This window comes from Candoia aspera, chromosome 2 (assembly GCF_035149785.1).
Source record: "Candoia aspera isolate rCanAsp1 chromosome 2, rCanAsp1.hap2, whole genome shotgun sequence".
Taxonomy (NCBI): domain Eukaryota; kingdom Metazoa; phylum Chordata; class Lepidosauria; order Squamata; family Boidae; genus Candoia; species Candoia aspera.
The window spans coordinates 248,650,860-248,665,880 of record NC_086154.1 but is presented as its reverse complement, the minus strand read 5'-3'; the positions used below and the strand labels follow the sequence as shown (position 1 = coordinate 248,665,880).

The following is a 15,021-nucleotide window of genomic DNA, read 5'->3' as shown; positions in this document are numbered from 1 at the left end:
CTGGGATCAAAACAGACCCTGGGATTTTAGTATGTTCCCATGCTGATCCAAAGAGCAGGGAAACCAAATAACAATATTACATTTCCAGTGAGTAGACCTATTTGGTTTCAAAAAGAAGAAACCCAGCAAAAGTGGAAAAGCGTTGATGATCTCCATGCAGTGCCCCGTTGCCCATCCGCAACCACACTTCATCTCCTTTGGCAAGCTTAAGTACTGCGCTGTTGCTTGACGAGTCTGTTTTTCCTTTTGATTCATAGCTAAGAAGAGAGGAACAAAAGGTAAACTGGTTTGTTCTTCACATTTTAAGCATTGTTGTAGTCCCTACAGGTATTTTAGGGACTGCCTCATTTAGAGACTGTTCACAGTTACGACAGTGATGAAAAAATAACTTTGTGACCAATCCTTGCATTTATGACCTTCGCAGGTCTATAAAGCAAAGGAAAGCTGAAGATCATAGGCACAGTCACGGTTTCACTTAGCGACCTCTTCACTTAACAACCAAGTTGCTGGGCCTAATTAAACAAGGACTACCTGTAATGCCAAAAGAGGGTCAAGCAGTTTGGGTTGCGGGTGGGGGAGGGGAGAAGATTTAACAAAGGGGAATTGGTGAATAGGGAAATAAGAAATACTGTAATTATGAATTAAAGAATTCTTCCTGCTGCTTCTCATTTGCAAATCACCTGTTTCCACTTTGCAGGCCTGAAGCAGCAGACTGGCATTTGGAGCACAAGTTAACTACAGTAGTAATTGATGGTTCCAACTTCATCTAAAGATTATATAGTCAACCCACTTACCTGCAAACTCCTATTTTAGAAAGCTTGCAGTGTTATATCAAGCAAGATTAATTCTCCATAAATTCTACTATTGGTCATGTCAGCTCTTTCCAGCTTGGTGCCCCTAATTCTTAGTCAGGTAATCTATACTAATGGACAGCTGCTTTCCCAAGTGGTTTTTCCCCTCACCCATGACCTCGTTCTGTTTAGAACTGGTGTCATGAGCACTGATGGTGAGCAGGAGGGGGCCCCTATCCAGGGGGGAAAACACATGTGTAGTAGTAGAGAAATTGAGCGGTCATTCAAAGAGACACAGAACAGACCCACCTTGACTTTTGGGGTTTATCTGTCTGGGTTTTTCCCACGCTTCTTCAGTTTGTTAGGATTTTCTGTCTAGTGTAGCAGTAATAAACACTAGAGATCTATTCCTCATCTCAGCGTGGTTCCTGACTGTTAGGACAACTGGTGGTCTTAGGGACTGAAGCTGAGATGCTTGGAAGGCAGATCATGTGCTCTACCGCTAAGTTGCAGTTCCTCTTCCTAGTTTACTTCACACATTTGTAAGCCCCAAATGCAGCCCACACACCTGTATAAACTGAATACTGTATTGCCATTATGCATCAAGTACACGTACACTTCTTCTACATCTTCATGCTTCATCATGTTGAAGGTGAAGAAATACACCCCTAGAAGGGAAGAAAGAAAGAATGTACTACAATTTAATAATTAAATGGCATGGATACAAGGTACATAGATCAGACTGATCCTTTGCAGCAGTTTCAATGAACTCCTCTTTCTCCTCTTCCCCCTTGCAATTTTGATCTGGAAAGACAGCCCACAGCTCTTAGGAAGCATGCATAGTTCAGCTAATCTCCTACTGAAATCAGTGGCAAAAAGTCCATTTGGGTTATAGGATTAGGACTGCACCAATACTGCCATCAAGTGCACTGTTACAGTAGAAGAACACTCTCAACTTGGTGTGCTTCAGATGTGCTGGATTTCAAATCCCATAAACTTAATTAGAGCTACCATTAAGAAGTTTAACGATTATAACTCAGTATTTCCAGTCCCTGGCAGAGCTTGGAATAAATCTGCCCAAAACCTTAGAGGGCTGTTCTTAGTCTAGAGTAGTAGTTCTCAAAGATTTTGATTTCAGGACCCCTTTACATTCTTAAAAATGATTGAAGACCCCAGAGAGCTTTGCATTGTATCTATCAATGTTTACTGTATTAGAAATTGAAACTGAGAAATTTTTAAATATTAATTTATTTGACTTTGTGGACCCCCTGAAAGGGTCTCGGGGATGCCCAGGTGTCCCCAGATCACACTTTGAGAACCACTGGTCTGGAGAAATTATTGAGCTAGTTGGATCAATATTGTAATCTGGAATAATTGAAGCTTCCTATATTCAATGGCTAAACCTGCTGGTATAAAGGTAATTATGATCCAGCACAGAATATTCAGTTAATAGCACCTAATCAATCTTAACTGATCTAGAAATCTTAGCAAGTTCAGCCCTGGGTAGAAATTTGGTGGGAGACCATCTGGGAAATCCAGGGCTGTAGGTTAGACTGGAAAGTTAAAAAAAAAACCCACACATTGTGGAAGAAGTCTATGATTATGCAAAGAAAACTGCTTGGATGTGTTCAGGTAAGTTACTAGGAATCGAGCTCCACTCAAAAAATATAAAATATGTCTTTAGAGGTTCTACAGATCCAAAAGGCAGATCTGGTAGAGAAGGCTGGTCCCTACATTCTCTTTTGAAAGCACAGGAACACATACTGTACACAGCCTTTGCCCTATCTAAAAATATAAAATACAAACAAATTATCCATGTATGTATTTTGAAGAAAACACAAGCATTATTAGTAAACTGTTTCTTAATACTTGCATACATAAGCATCTGTAACTAGGCACAATGACATGCAAATAAATTGTGTTCACTGCTCAAATGAAATGATGTAATTGTGTCATGAGATCTGATCCAAGTATATAACTTTGTCATTTGTGTGATAATGTCATGATATGCATTTCTTCCTTTGCCCATTTTGCCTCCCTGAAGATGTCTGTGCTTGCAGATTAATCCATCTGTTGCCTTTCATGTTCAGCTTTTAAAAATCTTAAGTCTTTTATTCAACATAAAAATTGAAATATAGATGGAAGTAGGCAATTTCGATAATTTATTATAAGATTATCTTAAAACACTTTTCCTTGGAGAACACTAAGTACATATTCAGCTCAATCTTATTACATGTATTCAGAACTAAGACTTACAGAATATAATAGGAATCACTCCAAACTTAAGACTGCGTGCATTTAGCCATGATTGTTATGAATTCACTCATCTTCCTGTCCAAGATGAATATCTACACTTTCAAAATACTCTGTTTCATCTCTGAAACAATCTGAGATGAGGTAGCCTGCTCCTGAAGTTAGGATCTACTTTGGAGCTTTAAAAGGCAGTCATTATTTATTTGTTTATTGCCAATTTGGCACAATTTTTAAGCTCTTGTAAACTCCACAAGTTCTCCATAAATAGAAGATGGAGGGAAAGGACAGGCATAAAAGATGGATATATTCTTGTGATTGACAGACCTCATTTCCAGTCTAGTATTAACTTTGCCAGTGGACTCCCATCATGGGCATATTGAAGGAACAGTGATTAATAATCGTGCATTGCTTAATCTATTATTGTCTGGTAAAAGCAATAGTAGCTTAACTAGGTTGGCTCTAAAGAGTTTTAGGAAGAGTACTATTTTTTTCTGTGTTTCCAAAATCTAATTTTTTTGTCTGTTGACAGTTGCTATTTTGATATTGTCTTGAGCCTAAGCAATGCTATTAGCTATTAGTTATTAGAAGCTAGTAAAACAACTTTCCATACTTAGCAGTTGGATTCTTATGTTGATCAGGCTTTTCTGCCGATGTTTTGCCCTGCATCCCAGTGAGGCTTTGTCAACATGCAAAGAACCTGATCACTATCTTGGTATCTCCTGAACCCTGAGAACTTGATTACTAAGTACGTACATCAAACCTGGGTTACTTCTGTTCAAAGAAATCCATAAAAACTTTTCCAGAAAGTACTTGGGGAACGATGAATGTGTACCATCTGTATTACTGTACTGGATTGCCATGGTATTGTCTTAGCTGTAATATTGTTTTATTGCTTTATTGTATATAAGGGACAGAAATGAATACATTTGGAAGGAGGGTTAGGCATGTTCCCCGCCTTGAGTTATTTATAAAAATAATGAAAGCAGGATAAAAAAATCTAAACAAAAATCAAATATTGGCTTTTTATTCCCTATACCTTGCATTGTTTTCTGTTGGAATTGCACAGGAAACACATAAGAACATTTCTTCATTATGAATTACATTCATGCAAATTGCCTTCACAAGGACAATAAAGATAAAATATTATTTTACTGCGGGGGAGGGGGAGGGGGAACGCTTCCAACTTTAAAAAGGGACCCAAACAAAACCCTGTGCATTTGTTTTTATAGAATCTGGCAGAATTCATCTTTTCTAAAAAAGCAATTAAAATTAAAATGTTGTATTTCTGTTCTGCAAAAATACGTAAGTTCACGGTTGCCTGCCTGACATCATATTTCAATCAGTTCAGAAGACATCTTTAGAAAACAGGGCAGGGTGACCATCTGTATTCGATCTAAGGTGACACACAACATTGGTCTGAAACTTCAAGGGGGAAAAACATCCTGTCGGATCCAGTAAAGAACATTCAAGGCCAATTACTGTTTCTTCTGCACAAAGCCCTCACAGGATATATTATCTGCTGTACTCACCATTTACTGGAGCTCCAAATCGTCCAGTCATTACATCAAAGAAATTGCCAATGTTGGTTTCCACACTACTGAAGATTATTCCACTGTTCTGATTACTGAAGTGGGTTGCCATTGAAGCCATAAATGCAACCTATGCAAATATAGTTAGCATTTTAAGAACAGGAGAAAGACAGATTGGAAGATATGGTTGAAAGGAACCGGCGCTGCCTCAACTTCTTTCCCAGTTTAGTTTGGGAGAGAGAGAGAGAGAGATAAACTTTAATTTCCTAAATTTACCACTTGGATCTGGGCCAGCACTTAGCCAACTTGACTAACAAAACTCCCATTGATTTATGTATGAACAGAGAACCACTCATATACAGAAAGAAAAACGTATAGATGGATGTCTAAAAAATAAACAGCTCCATTGATTACTGTACACTTCAACACAGAAAGCTTTCCCTTTCAGTGGGATTCGTCAGATTTGCTCCAAGATGGAGGGAATGGAGAAGTCCTGACTATTTTACTGTGGCTTTAAAAAAAAAATAGTAAGGTGTGCACTAACAGTGACAGCTGGAGCGTTCACAGTGTATGTCAAAAAAAGTCAAGATGGTAGCCACAGTGATATGAGTAAAGCTGTGCCCATTTTTATGTGTGTTTCCACCCGAAACAGGTGGAGTTTCAGTCGCATGATTGTGACTGCCATCTTGACTTTTTTGACCATACCCTGTGGTCACCCCTAAGGGATAGACTGTAGAGAGTAAGGAAGATCACCTTGACAGAGAGATGCAGGGACCATTAGCTAGGCAAAAGGGGCTGAAGCATTTTTTAAGTCCAGAATTGACAAGGTAACTTTTGAAAGGGGCTCAAACACCTCCCTAATTCACTGAGCTATAAGAAGGAGGAGGAGGTAGAGCACAGTCAGACTTGCAAGATTCTGTTATTATAGTCAATCTCAATAAAAGTTGTTTTATTAAGCCAAACTCAATAAAGTGGTGGTATTGATTTCCTGGTCTGGTCTACTCAGTGGGGCTGACATGGATAGACATGATCAAATTTCACATATAATGCTAAGTCATAATGCGGTTTGTTTATTTTATTTTGCAAATTTATTCACTGCCCATCTCACCCCTACGGGGGGACTCTGGGCGGCTTACAATTATCATAGGTTGAATCCAGTTATTGTGATTTCTAAACCATGGTCAGACCATTGTGCGGCCCAGGCCAATATGGTTTGTCCAACAAACCATAGTTAAAGCAAACCATGACTTAGCACAACATGTGAATCTAGGATAAAGTGGGGACTCAAACCAGTTAAATATCAGTGATCTAACTGTATTTTGGCTTAAAAGCTTAAAATAGTTTGTGATAGGCAGAGGAGTGTATGGATAATAATGGTCTGTATAGATAATTTTTGAGATGTATGATGAACTGTTGATCTGTATTTTTGTGGGATTAGGGACTGGTCATAATAGGGCCTAATGATAGGGATAAGCCGTAGGGTCATTTGAACTCTGTAATTCTTGACTCTTACTATTTCTGGGAAAAGAACAATTGGTGTTGGTATCCTGAAGTAGCCCTTAAGACCCGAACACAAAGTGATTGATAGCTGGCAGTATAGCTGTTCATGTTTAATTTGGACCAAGATGTGGCACATGATATGGCTCCTCTTTCTTCTTCAACTGCTCCAAGGAAGTGAGCAATGTAAGGCCTCTCTGTGTTGAATATTATTCTGAAAGAGAAAGCTGATTGCTTTCTGCAGAAAATCGTATGATTCTATGGATTGCCCTAAAAATATGATAGGCAATAGAAATCTGTAGGAATGATAATACTGGGCACCCTCATTTTATACTCCATCTGTATATGTTTCTAAAGATACCTTAGAAATATTATAAATTTCTACTATCTGCTAAAGAAACTGTATATTTGCAAAGTACTGGCACCCCTAAAACTTCTCACCATCCAGAAATAAGGTCCACTCATTTAACATTATATTTCAGTTTCTAATAGCTACCATTTTGTATCGATTGGCTCACATACAACTCTTACTTAATAAACATGGATATATTGAAAGGCAACTGAACAGACATTTCCAGCAAAGATAATTTAAAACAAATCAACCAATCTTGAACAGATGTCTTGATTTCCTATGAACTTAAATCTAAGAACAGTTACTTAAGTTGCTCTATATAAATAAAAAGAAACTGCATCCTTTCCAACTTTCTTTAAAAAGGATGAGTTTTAAAAACAGCACATTAATTTTTTTTGCCCAAGTTTGCATATTTTCAAGTTTATATAAAGAAAATTACACACCTCTATTATATATTTCTCATACAACACCTCATCTTTGGCAATGTGGTCTTATAATGCTATGTTGACTTCATAACAGAAACTACTTATTAAGTGTTCATTGGGCAATGAAATAGTCTTCAAGCACCTCCAGACTGCTATCTAGAGTTGGTGCCAACAAAAAATAATTTGGGATCTATTTACAGATCTGTAATGATATAGAGCCGATTGGCAACTTTTTTGGATTCTCCTATTATTTAATAAGCACAATAACAAAAAGCAGTTTCTTTTCTATATTATTTCACTAAAACAAACAGTAGGGTGATGAGAAAAGTAAGGTTCACTTCTGGTACTGAAAATACATTTGTGGACCTGCCCGAGCCATTCTTTTACCCCTGGCTCTATTTAATGGATCCTGAAATGTTATTAAAAAGCAAAGGAGATCCCACAGATCTCAAGTCTGTCCATTGTGCTGTAGCAAATAAGGTGATTCTCAAGGAAATAGAATCACCCAATATCCAGTCGTCATTGCCGTTGTTAAGGATTGAGAGTCAGTAAGCGAGGACCTCATCTGACCACAACTTGCAGCTTCCTGCTGGCTTCAAACAAGCAAGTCAATGGGGAAGCTGGCAGGAAGTTGCAAGTCTCAGGTGTCTCACAAGCAGGCTAGAGGGCGGGTGAGTGCTATGGAGAGTGGCTGGGTGGGGTGGGGGGTGCTGCGGTGACACATGAGTACAGCCGGGTGGGGAAGGGGTGCTGCGATGCCATGCAAGAGCAGGCGGGCAGGAGCTACAGAGTGCAAGTGGGGGGGCGCCATGGACAGGCATGGGCTACAGAATATGAGATCCCTGGATCTCATAGTCTGTAGTGGGCTCCTCAGGAGAAAAAGCAGTGGAAGCAACTTATGCAAGTGACTTGTGACCTTCTCTGCCAGCTTCCCCACTGACTTTGCTTGTGGGAAGCCGGCAGGGAAGGTCACAAATGGTGATCGCGTAACTACGAGACACTGCAACTGTCGTAAGTGTGAGCCAGTTGCCAAGCACCCAGATTGCGATCACATGACTGCAGGGGTGCTGCAACATCTGGAACTTCAAGGACCAGTTGTAACCACTACTCGTTCAGCGCTGTCACAACTTGGAACAGTCACTGAATTAGTGGTCATTAACTGAGGACTACCTGTAGAGCCAAGACAAAAAAATCTTAATTATGGATTTGTATACTCAACCAATTATGTTACTCAATTTGTAATCATGTTTCTTTAAATGAATACTTTATCTTGTTTGTATGGAGTGAGGGAGCTAAAGTCATTCTGATTCTTGTTCAAGCAATTTTCTTGGCAAGATTTTCAGAAGTGGTTTGTCCTTGCCTCCTTCCTAGGGCTGAGAGAGAGTGACTGTCCCAAGGTCACCCACCTGGCTTTCATGCCTAAGGTGGGACTAGAACTCTCAGTCTCCTGGTTTCTAGCCCAGCACCATAACCACTAGACCAAACTGGCCCTCTTTATGGATTATAGCTGGCAATGATCTATGAGCATGTCCTTGAGAGACAGGAGGAGGAGGAGGAGGAGGAGGAGACTAGGCAATAGTCAGATAAAAGGCAGCTGAGCCTGCAGAAGGAATGGGGTGTGGCAAGCATCTCAGAAGGGACCCTCCCTAGTTCCTTGGACTGTAAAGGTGAGGGGCAAGAGATGTACTTTCAGACTTGCAAGCATCTATTACTGCAACCTTACAATAAAGATAGCGTTAGTACTCATGGTTGGTGCTTCTTGTCTGGACTACCTCTAAGGGCTGACACAGCCCATCCCAAAATCCCTTGCATTGTGATCAGGTAAACAAACCAACCCATAAAAAAAGTTATGGAATTGCAACTGACAGTCACTTTGGAAAAATCATCCCCTTATGAAAATTAGGTTACCTGAAGTTCTGGTGGGATGCCAGGATAACCTTTTTCTCCTTTAACTCCTTGGTGGCCTCGGTCTCCTCTGGGTCCCAAGTCCCCCTTGTCTCCTTTGTCACCTTTCGATCCTTCTGTGCCAGGTAATCCATTATTTCCATTGTTCCCATGGTTTCCTTTTGGCAGTCAAGCAATTGGTTGCTCAGTGAAATCCAAGTTTTAAAAGGCTCCATGCAAGGTGGGTTTTTTTTTCATTTTTAATCTAGAATTCCTTGGACAAAATTTATTTTAACCATTCTCATTCTGGTGTCCTCTAGATATATTCAGCTTCGGCGCCCATCTTCCCCAACCACCACAGCCAATGCCTACAGCGACTGGGGATGATGGAAGTTATAGTTCAGTACATCTGGAGCACAGTGGACCGGTAAGTATCGAGGCCCACAGATCATTTCTAAGTACAGGCATACCTTGGAGATATGGCGGGGTTGGTTCCAGACCACCCCAATAAAGCAAATATTGCAATAAAGAGAGTCACATGAATTTTTTAATTTCCCGGAGCATATAAAAGTTATGTTTATACTATATAGTAGTCTATTAAGTGTGCAATTGTGTCTTAGAAAAATGTGCATATCTCAATTAAAAAATACCTTATCGCTAAAAAATGCTAATCTGTTGGGAAAATGGCACCAACAGATGTGCTCGACGCAAGGTTGTCAGAAACCTTCAATTTGTAAAAAAAAAAATGCAGTATCTGTAAAGGGCAATAAAGTGAAGCGCAATAAAATGAGGTATGCCTGTAGTATGGTGGGAATTGCATTTTTGAGGCCTGAGATAAAGCAGTGAAACCACCACTCCACACCCACTGTCTAAACTAGTGTTTCTCAACCTCAGCAACTTTAAGCCGTGTGAACTTCAACTCCCAGAATTGAAGTTCTGGGAGTTGAAGTTCACACAGCTTAAAGTTGCTGAGGTTGAGAAACACTGGCCTAAACAATTAAGGGTATATTGAGAAGCAAAACTGCTTTCATGAACCAATAATAAGTGACCCTTCTTGGACAATAGGTGAATTTCCTTCACTTGAGAACCCTCTGAACATAACTCGTTAAAGGAAGTCCGTATGAATCTTGATGAGTTATATCATTTTCTTCTGAAGGGTATTTTTCATGATTTTGAACTTAATACACTACACCATTTTGATCACATTACCATTTTTTCTCCTGCCTTCAGTCATTTGTGGATATATGGTATGAAACAGCCAGTATGAAATGGTATCATACAATTTATGGGCATTGCTGTGCTTGTAAATGAAATCTAACATTGTATTTTGGTTAAAGTTTGTGGTTTATCTATATAACATCCTAGCAGTAAGAGCAGTACACAAGCAGGTTGCAGAGCAGATTACAGCAGGAGGTGAAGGTCTATCATTTACTAGATGTCTTTGAGCAGAAGCTGGACAGCCATCAATGAATGATGATTCTATTTGGATTCCTGCACAGGGAACAGGAAGAATCAATTGCCTAAATCAGTGTTTCTCAACCTCAGCAACTTTATATGCACTTTAAGATGTTTGGACTTGAACACCCAGAATTCCCCAGCCAGAATGCTACACATCTTAAAGTTGTTGAGGTTGAGAAATACTGGTCTAAATGGCTGTTTCTGACTCTAGGATTCTGTGAATATACATTTGATTCAAGGGACTGAGGGAGTGAGCCAAGAGAAAACAGCAGGAAAGGAGCAGGATAAGGACTGCCACTACAGTATTCCAGATGTTCCAGGAGGTGCACCATTTAGGGTAGTAGCCCAAGAGCTTGGCACTGAGACTTGGTGCAGCAGGCAGCCCTTTACATCTTCTCTGCTGTGCAAACTGCCACATATCCCAAGCAGCCCCTTCAAGGATTCATCATTATGCAACTGTGTTCCAATTCTTTACCTGGGACTCCAGCAGGCCCTGGAAGTCCAGGTGGGCCTTGATAACCTCGAAATCCAAAATCCCCCCGGCAACCACATTCTGGTGGGCTTTGAGGTCCACTCTGTGTTGTCTGTGAACACACAGTTCAAAAACAATTCATAGGATATCATTATGACATATATTAATAACAGACTATCTGTAGCAAAGGGACGCGGTGGCGCTGCGGGTTAAACCGCTGAGCTGTCGATCGGAAGGTCGGCGGTTCGAAACCGCGCGGCGGGGTGAGCTCCCGTTGCTCGTCCCAGCTTCTGCACACCAAGCAGTTCGAAAACATGCAAATGTGAGTAGATTAATTGGTACCGCTTCGGCGGGAAGGTAACGGCGTTCCGTGAGTCATGCTGGCCACATGACCCGGAAGTGTCCTATGGACAACGCCGGCTCCAAGGCTTTGAAACGGAGATGAGCACCGCCCCCTAGAGTCGGACACGACTGGACTTTACGTCAAGGGAAACCTTTACCTTTACTATCTGTAGCAATCGACCCCATTATTTATTGTGCTGAATGAACAGGCTTCTCCACCTCTTTAGAACCTCATTTTTCTGTAGGTGTGCTAACTGCTGATAAATAAAAGCTGTTTCTTTCATGCCATCAATAGCACATCAGGGTGTCTCTTAATCAAGCATAGAGGGAAATACCTGTGGCTTGCACCTGAAAAAAATGAGGCATGGCAAAGATAGGCTCTAACAAATAACATATTAAATCTGCTGTTCAGTTTTAATAAAGGCACTCGGTAAATAGACTGCTCCAGCCAACAGCAGAATGCTTCAGAGAGCAATATGCCAGTGCAATTGACTATACCTGAATTCCTTCCTAGGAAGAAGAAATCCCGGGGGAGAGTTGGCTAAATTCCCAAGCAAACCCTCCACCCACCAAGGTGAAATATAGAGCTACCATATTTGGTCTGCAAAAATGTAGACAACCTCTAGATGGCAGCAAATAGAGTTTGTGTACCTTTTTTTGCTGCTATCTTGTGGTCATCTATCTTTTTGCAAACCAGATATGGTAATAATCGAAGAGAATATTTGTAGCTCAGGGTTGAACTGTGGAGTCCTTGGTGCTCTCTGAGCCTTATTGTTTCCTTGCAAATGTTTCATTGCCAGACTAGGCAACATCTTCAGTCCAAAGATTTTTCGCACTGAAGATGTTGCCTAGTCTGGCAATGAAACGTCTGCAAGAAAACAACAAGGCTCAGAGAGCACCAAGGACTCCACAGATATGGTAACCTTAGTTAAAGAGCGGGCCTTGCACAATTCCCTTCACAGATATTTTTCCTGTGGTTCCATTTCTGTTGTGGTTGAACCCACCTCTTATTCTTTTGTTTATCTGGGCTCTTAAATTGTAAGCCATTTTCTCTAAGTTTGGCATCTGCCTGTGCTTTCCCTGAGGATTTGTGTTGTTCCCCATTGTTTTTGCTTGATCCACCAGATATCTCAAGGAGGACATATTCCATATCTCTTCCATTATACGATGTCATCTTGATGGACCCGGGAGCTGTGCCTTCTCTGTCACAGTGCCTGCCCTGTGGAACAGCATTACTTCATAGATCGAGATTAGACCCAATCATGTTAGCCTTTCACAAGACACCAAAGACCCAGCTGTTCTCCTAGGATTGGGCTGGGAGGTTAGGCGAACTTTGTTGGCTAATGTTGCCTTTATTGTAAGTTGGAGTTTGCTGTTGTGACCTGTTATTGTTAATATCTGTGAATGACCTGTTAATGTTATTATCTGGACTGTTTTCATAGTTGCCTTTAATTTTGTATGGCCCCCAGAGTCACTGCTGTGAGATGTGTGGCCATATAAATAGTTTAACCAAACTTCAGTGAATAATAAGATAAATGCTATTTTAAACCAACAATTTTGGTGCCCGTTTGTATCCTGGGGTTCTAATAACCTCAGACACTCTAGGCCACCACACAGGGGTGTCTACACGGTATGATCAACAAAGTCAAGAGGGTGGCCGCAGTGGTGCAATTGAAGCTGGAGCTTGCCAATACTTGAGTATTAATGGCTGGGCTTAAAGCGCCACAGTAGGTGCTAGACATTGAATAGCACAAGTGCAATGACATTTCAGTTGGAAACCCCTTTTCTGCTAAGAAAACATTAGTTGAAATATTGATACAATTCAAAATCAGTACAAGACAAAGTACTTTGTATGTTACTTGTCTCTTTAGTAAAGGTAAAGGTTTCCCTTGACATTAAGTCCAGTCGTGTCTGACTCTAGGGGGCGATGCTCATCTCCGTTTCAAGGCCGAAGAGCCAGCGTTTGTCCGTAGACACTTCCGTGGTCATGTGGCCAGCACGACTACACGGAACGCCATTACCTGCCCGCCGAAGCGGTGCCTATTAATCTACTCACATTTGCATGTTTTCGAACTGCTAGGTTGGCAGGAGCTGGGACTAGCAACGGGAGCTCACCCCGTCACGCGGATTTGAACTGCCGACCTTCCGATCAGCAAGCTCAGCAGCTCGGTGGTTTAACCCGCAGTGCCACCGCATCCCACTTGTCTCTTTACTCATATCTAAATTAATGTGTATGCATTGATTAGCAGCCATTGACCCGTCTCTAATATTTGCTACCTGAAAATCCTTCTATAAAATAGTTTTATTCATGTAAAGAACAGCCTGAACTACTTACTTCCATTTGAGGTGGACTCCATACATTAAAGCTGGTTTTAATTAAGTGATCATTTTTTAAAAAAATGTAATAATAGTATAATAACAATAACCATAGTAATTTTAGCGTCTAACAAATTGTACATCAGTTGAGCTGAGAAAGGAATACAGAGCAGTGTATTAAATTGCTTAAATTATAAAGCATATTCTCTACTTTAAAAGTATTGTTTTCCTTTGCCATTCCTATGAACAGAATCCCATGCATGTCTAGTAAATCCTATTTTTAATTAATGATTACTGTCTAGTAAATGTTTGTGCAAAATACAATCCTATATAAGTTTACATAGAAGATGCATTGATAAATCCTGAGACACAGAGAGTTTTTCTGTATCCCACTGAAGTAGGCAATCTTTCCCTCACATCTGACAGCCTATTTGATGAAGACATCTTCGTAACTCAAAGGTTTACCCCCAGCTTCTTGAACAAAATTTGCTACAATACAAGACAATACTTTTCTCATAGCATTTCTAATATATTAGTATGGCATAATCTGTACAAAGTTAACCAAGTCCCATCAATTTTACTGTGATCTGAAATGCTTAACATTGGCTGGATTGCCCCAATAAGTTGTAAATCCATACGTTGGGACTTACATCTGAATAAACATGCATAAGGGTGGGTTATTAGTAGTCTAAAGATAGTTGATGTAATAATAATAAAAAAAGCATCTGATTGTACCGAAAATTATGCTCATAGAAAAGAAAAGCCCTTTGCAAAACCAGTCATCCTATCTTGAAAGTCGTCTGCATGGAGCATGGTCACCGTATCATTAGGAACCAGTTGCTCTTGTGAAAGGTAGTGCTAAGGTTGGCAAATGAAAAGCTAACACACTTTCTGAACAGCATCTTAGAAAATTAATTCAGAGTACCTGGACTCTGTCTGAGGTAGTCTGTGCTACATCATCTACCTCTGGTTTCAAGGCATTTTGGTCAGTAGAAGGACTATTACCATCATCCACCTCAACCGTCCACTTATACAGTTGACTCCGCTGTCTCAAGTTTTCCCTGCTGCTGGAACCTTTATGACCAGTCTGGTGGTGGCTCTGCAAAACTTTGGCCACTGGATTATTATCTCTTCTGCTCACCTCCATGTATTCTTCTTGGCCCAAGCAAAAATGAAGAAACAGAAGCAAAACCAGGAGACTCCAGTTGAGGATATCCTTTGGTGCTATATGACTCAACATTGCAAGCTCCTTAGAGTGAGTGCCTTCTGCTCGGGAAAAACCTGCTGTTGATGTGATGGAGCCTTGGAGGCTGTTCCTTTTACTGAGTCTGCCAGCAAGACCTGGTGACCATCACTTTATATGCAGCGTGTAATAAATTACCCTGTGAAAATGTCAGAGAGGCAGGAACCTTCATCCCAAATCAGTCATGCTTTCTGAAACAACCCAGTCATTATTCACCGCATCCCCCAGTGCAGGGAAAATTGATTTGCATGCTGGAAATGGCCACTGCATTTAATGGACAGCTGTGGTTCCTGTTGGGGGGCACTGACAAATGTTATTCTTTTTTTTTAAGGGGGGAGCTGTTTTTTGTTTTAGCATGATGAAATAAAGCCCATATGGCAAATGTTTTATGCTTCTTGATTAGATATAGAGAGGTTAGCCATTCAGAGTATAAAAAAAAATCTGGAGTTTGGAAACAGT

The 15,021-nt window shown here is 40.5% G+C and overlaps 1 protein-coding gene across 1 annotated transcript; it reads right to left on the bottom strand.

Moving 5' to 3' along the window:
- Positions 1-70: 70 nt before the first annotated feature.
- On the bottom strand, positions 71-14,559 carry C1QTNF3 (C1q and TNF related 3). The gene is made up of 6 exons (XM_063295766.1): positions 14,245-14,559; positions 10,665-10,773; positions 8,756-8,910; positions 4,574-4,703; positions 1,360-1,459; positions 71-257 (listed from the first exon to the last, which is right to left on the bottom strand). The coding sequence occupies exons 1-6, from the start codon at positions 14,557-14,559 to the stop codon at positions 98-100; spliced, it is 969 nt and encodes a 322-aa protein (XP_063151836.1). The 3' UTR covers positions 71-97.
- Positions 14,560-15,021: the final 462 nt, after the last annotated feature.

Coding starts and splice junctions, on each gene's coding strand:
- C1QTNF3 (XM_063295766.1), bottom strand. CDS start 14,559: ATGTTGAGTCATATAGCACCAAAGGATATCCTCAACTGGAGTCTCCTG. Junction 4,704..8,755: donor GCATCCCACCAGAACTTCAG/GTAACCTAATTT, acceptor ATATTTGCATAG/GTTGCATTTATGGCTTCAAT. Junction 1,460..4,573: donor ATTTGGAGCTCCAGTAAATG/GTGAGTACAGCA, acceptor CTTCCCTTCTAG/GGGTGTATTTCTTCACCTTC.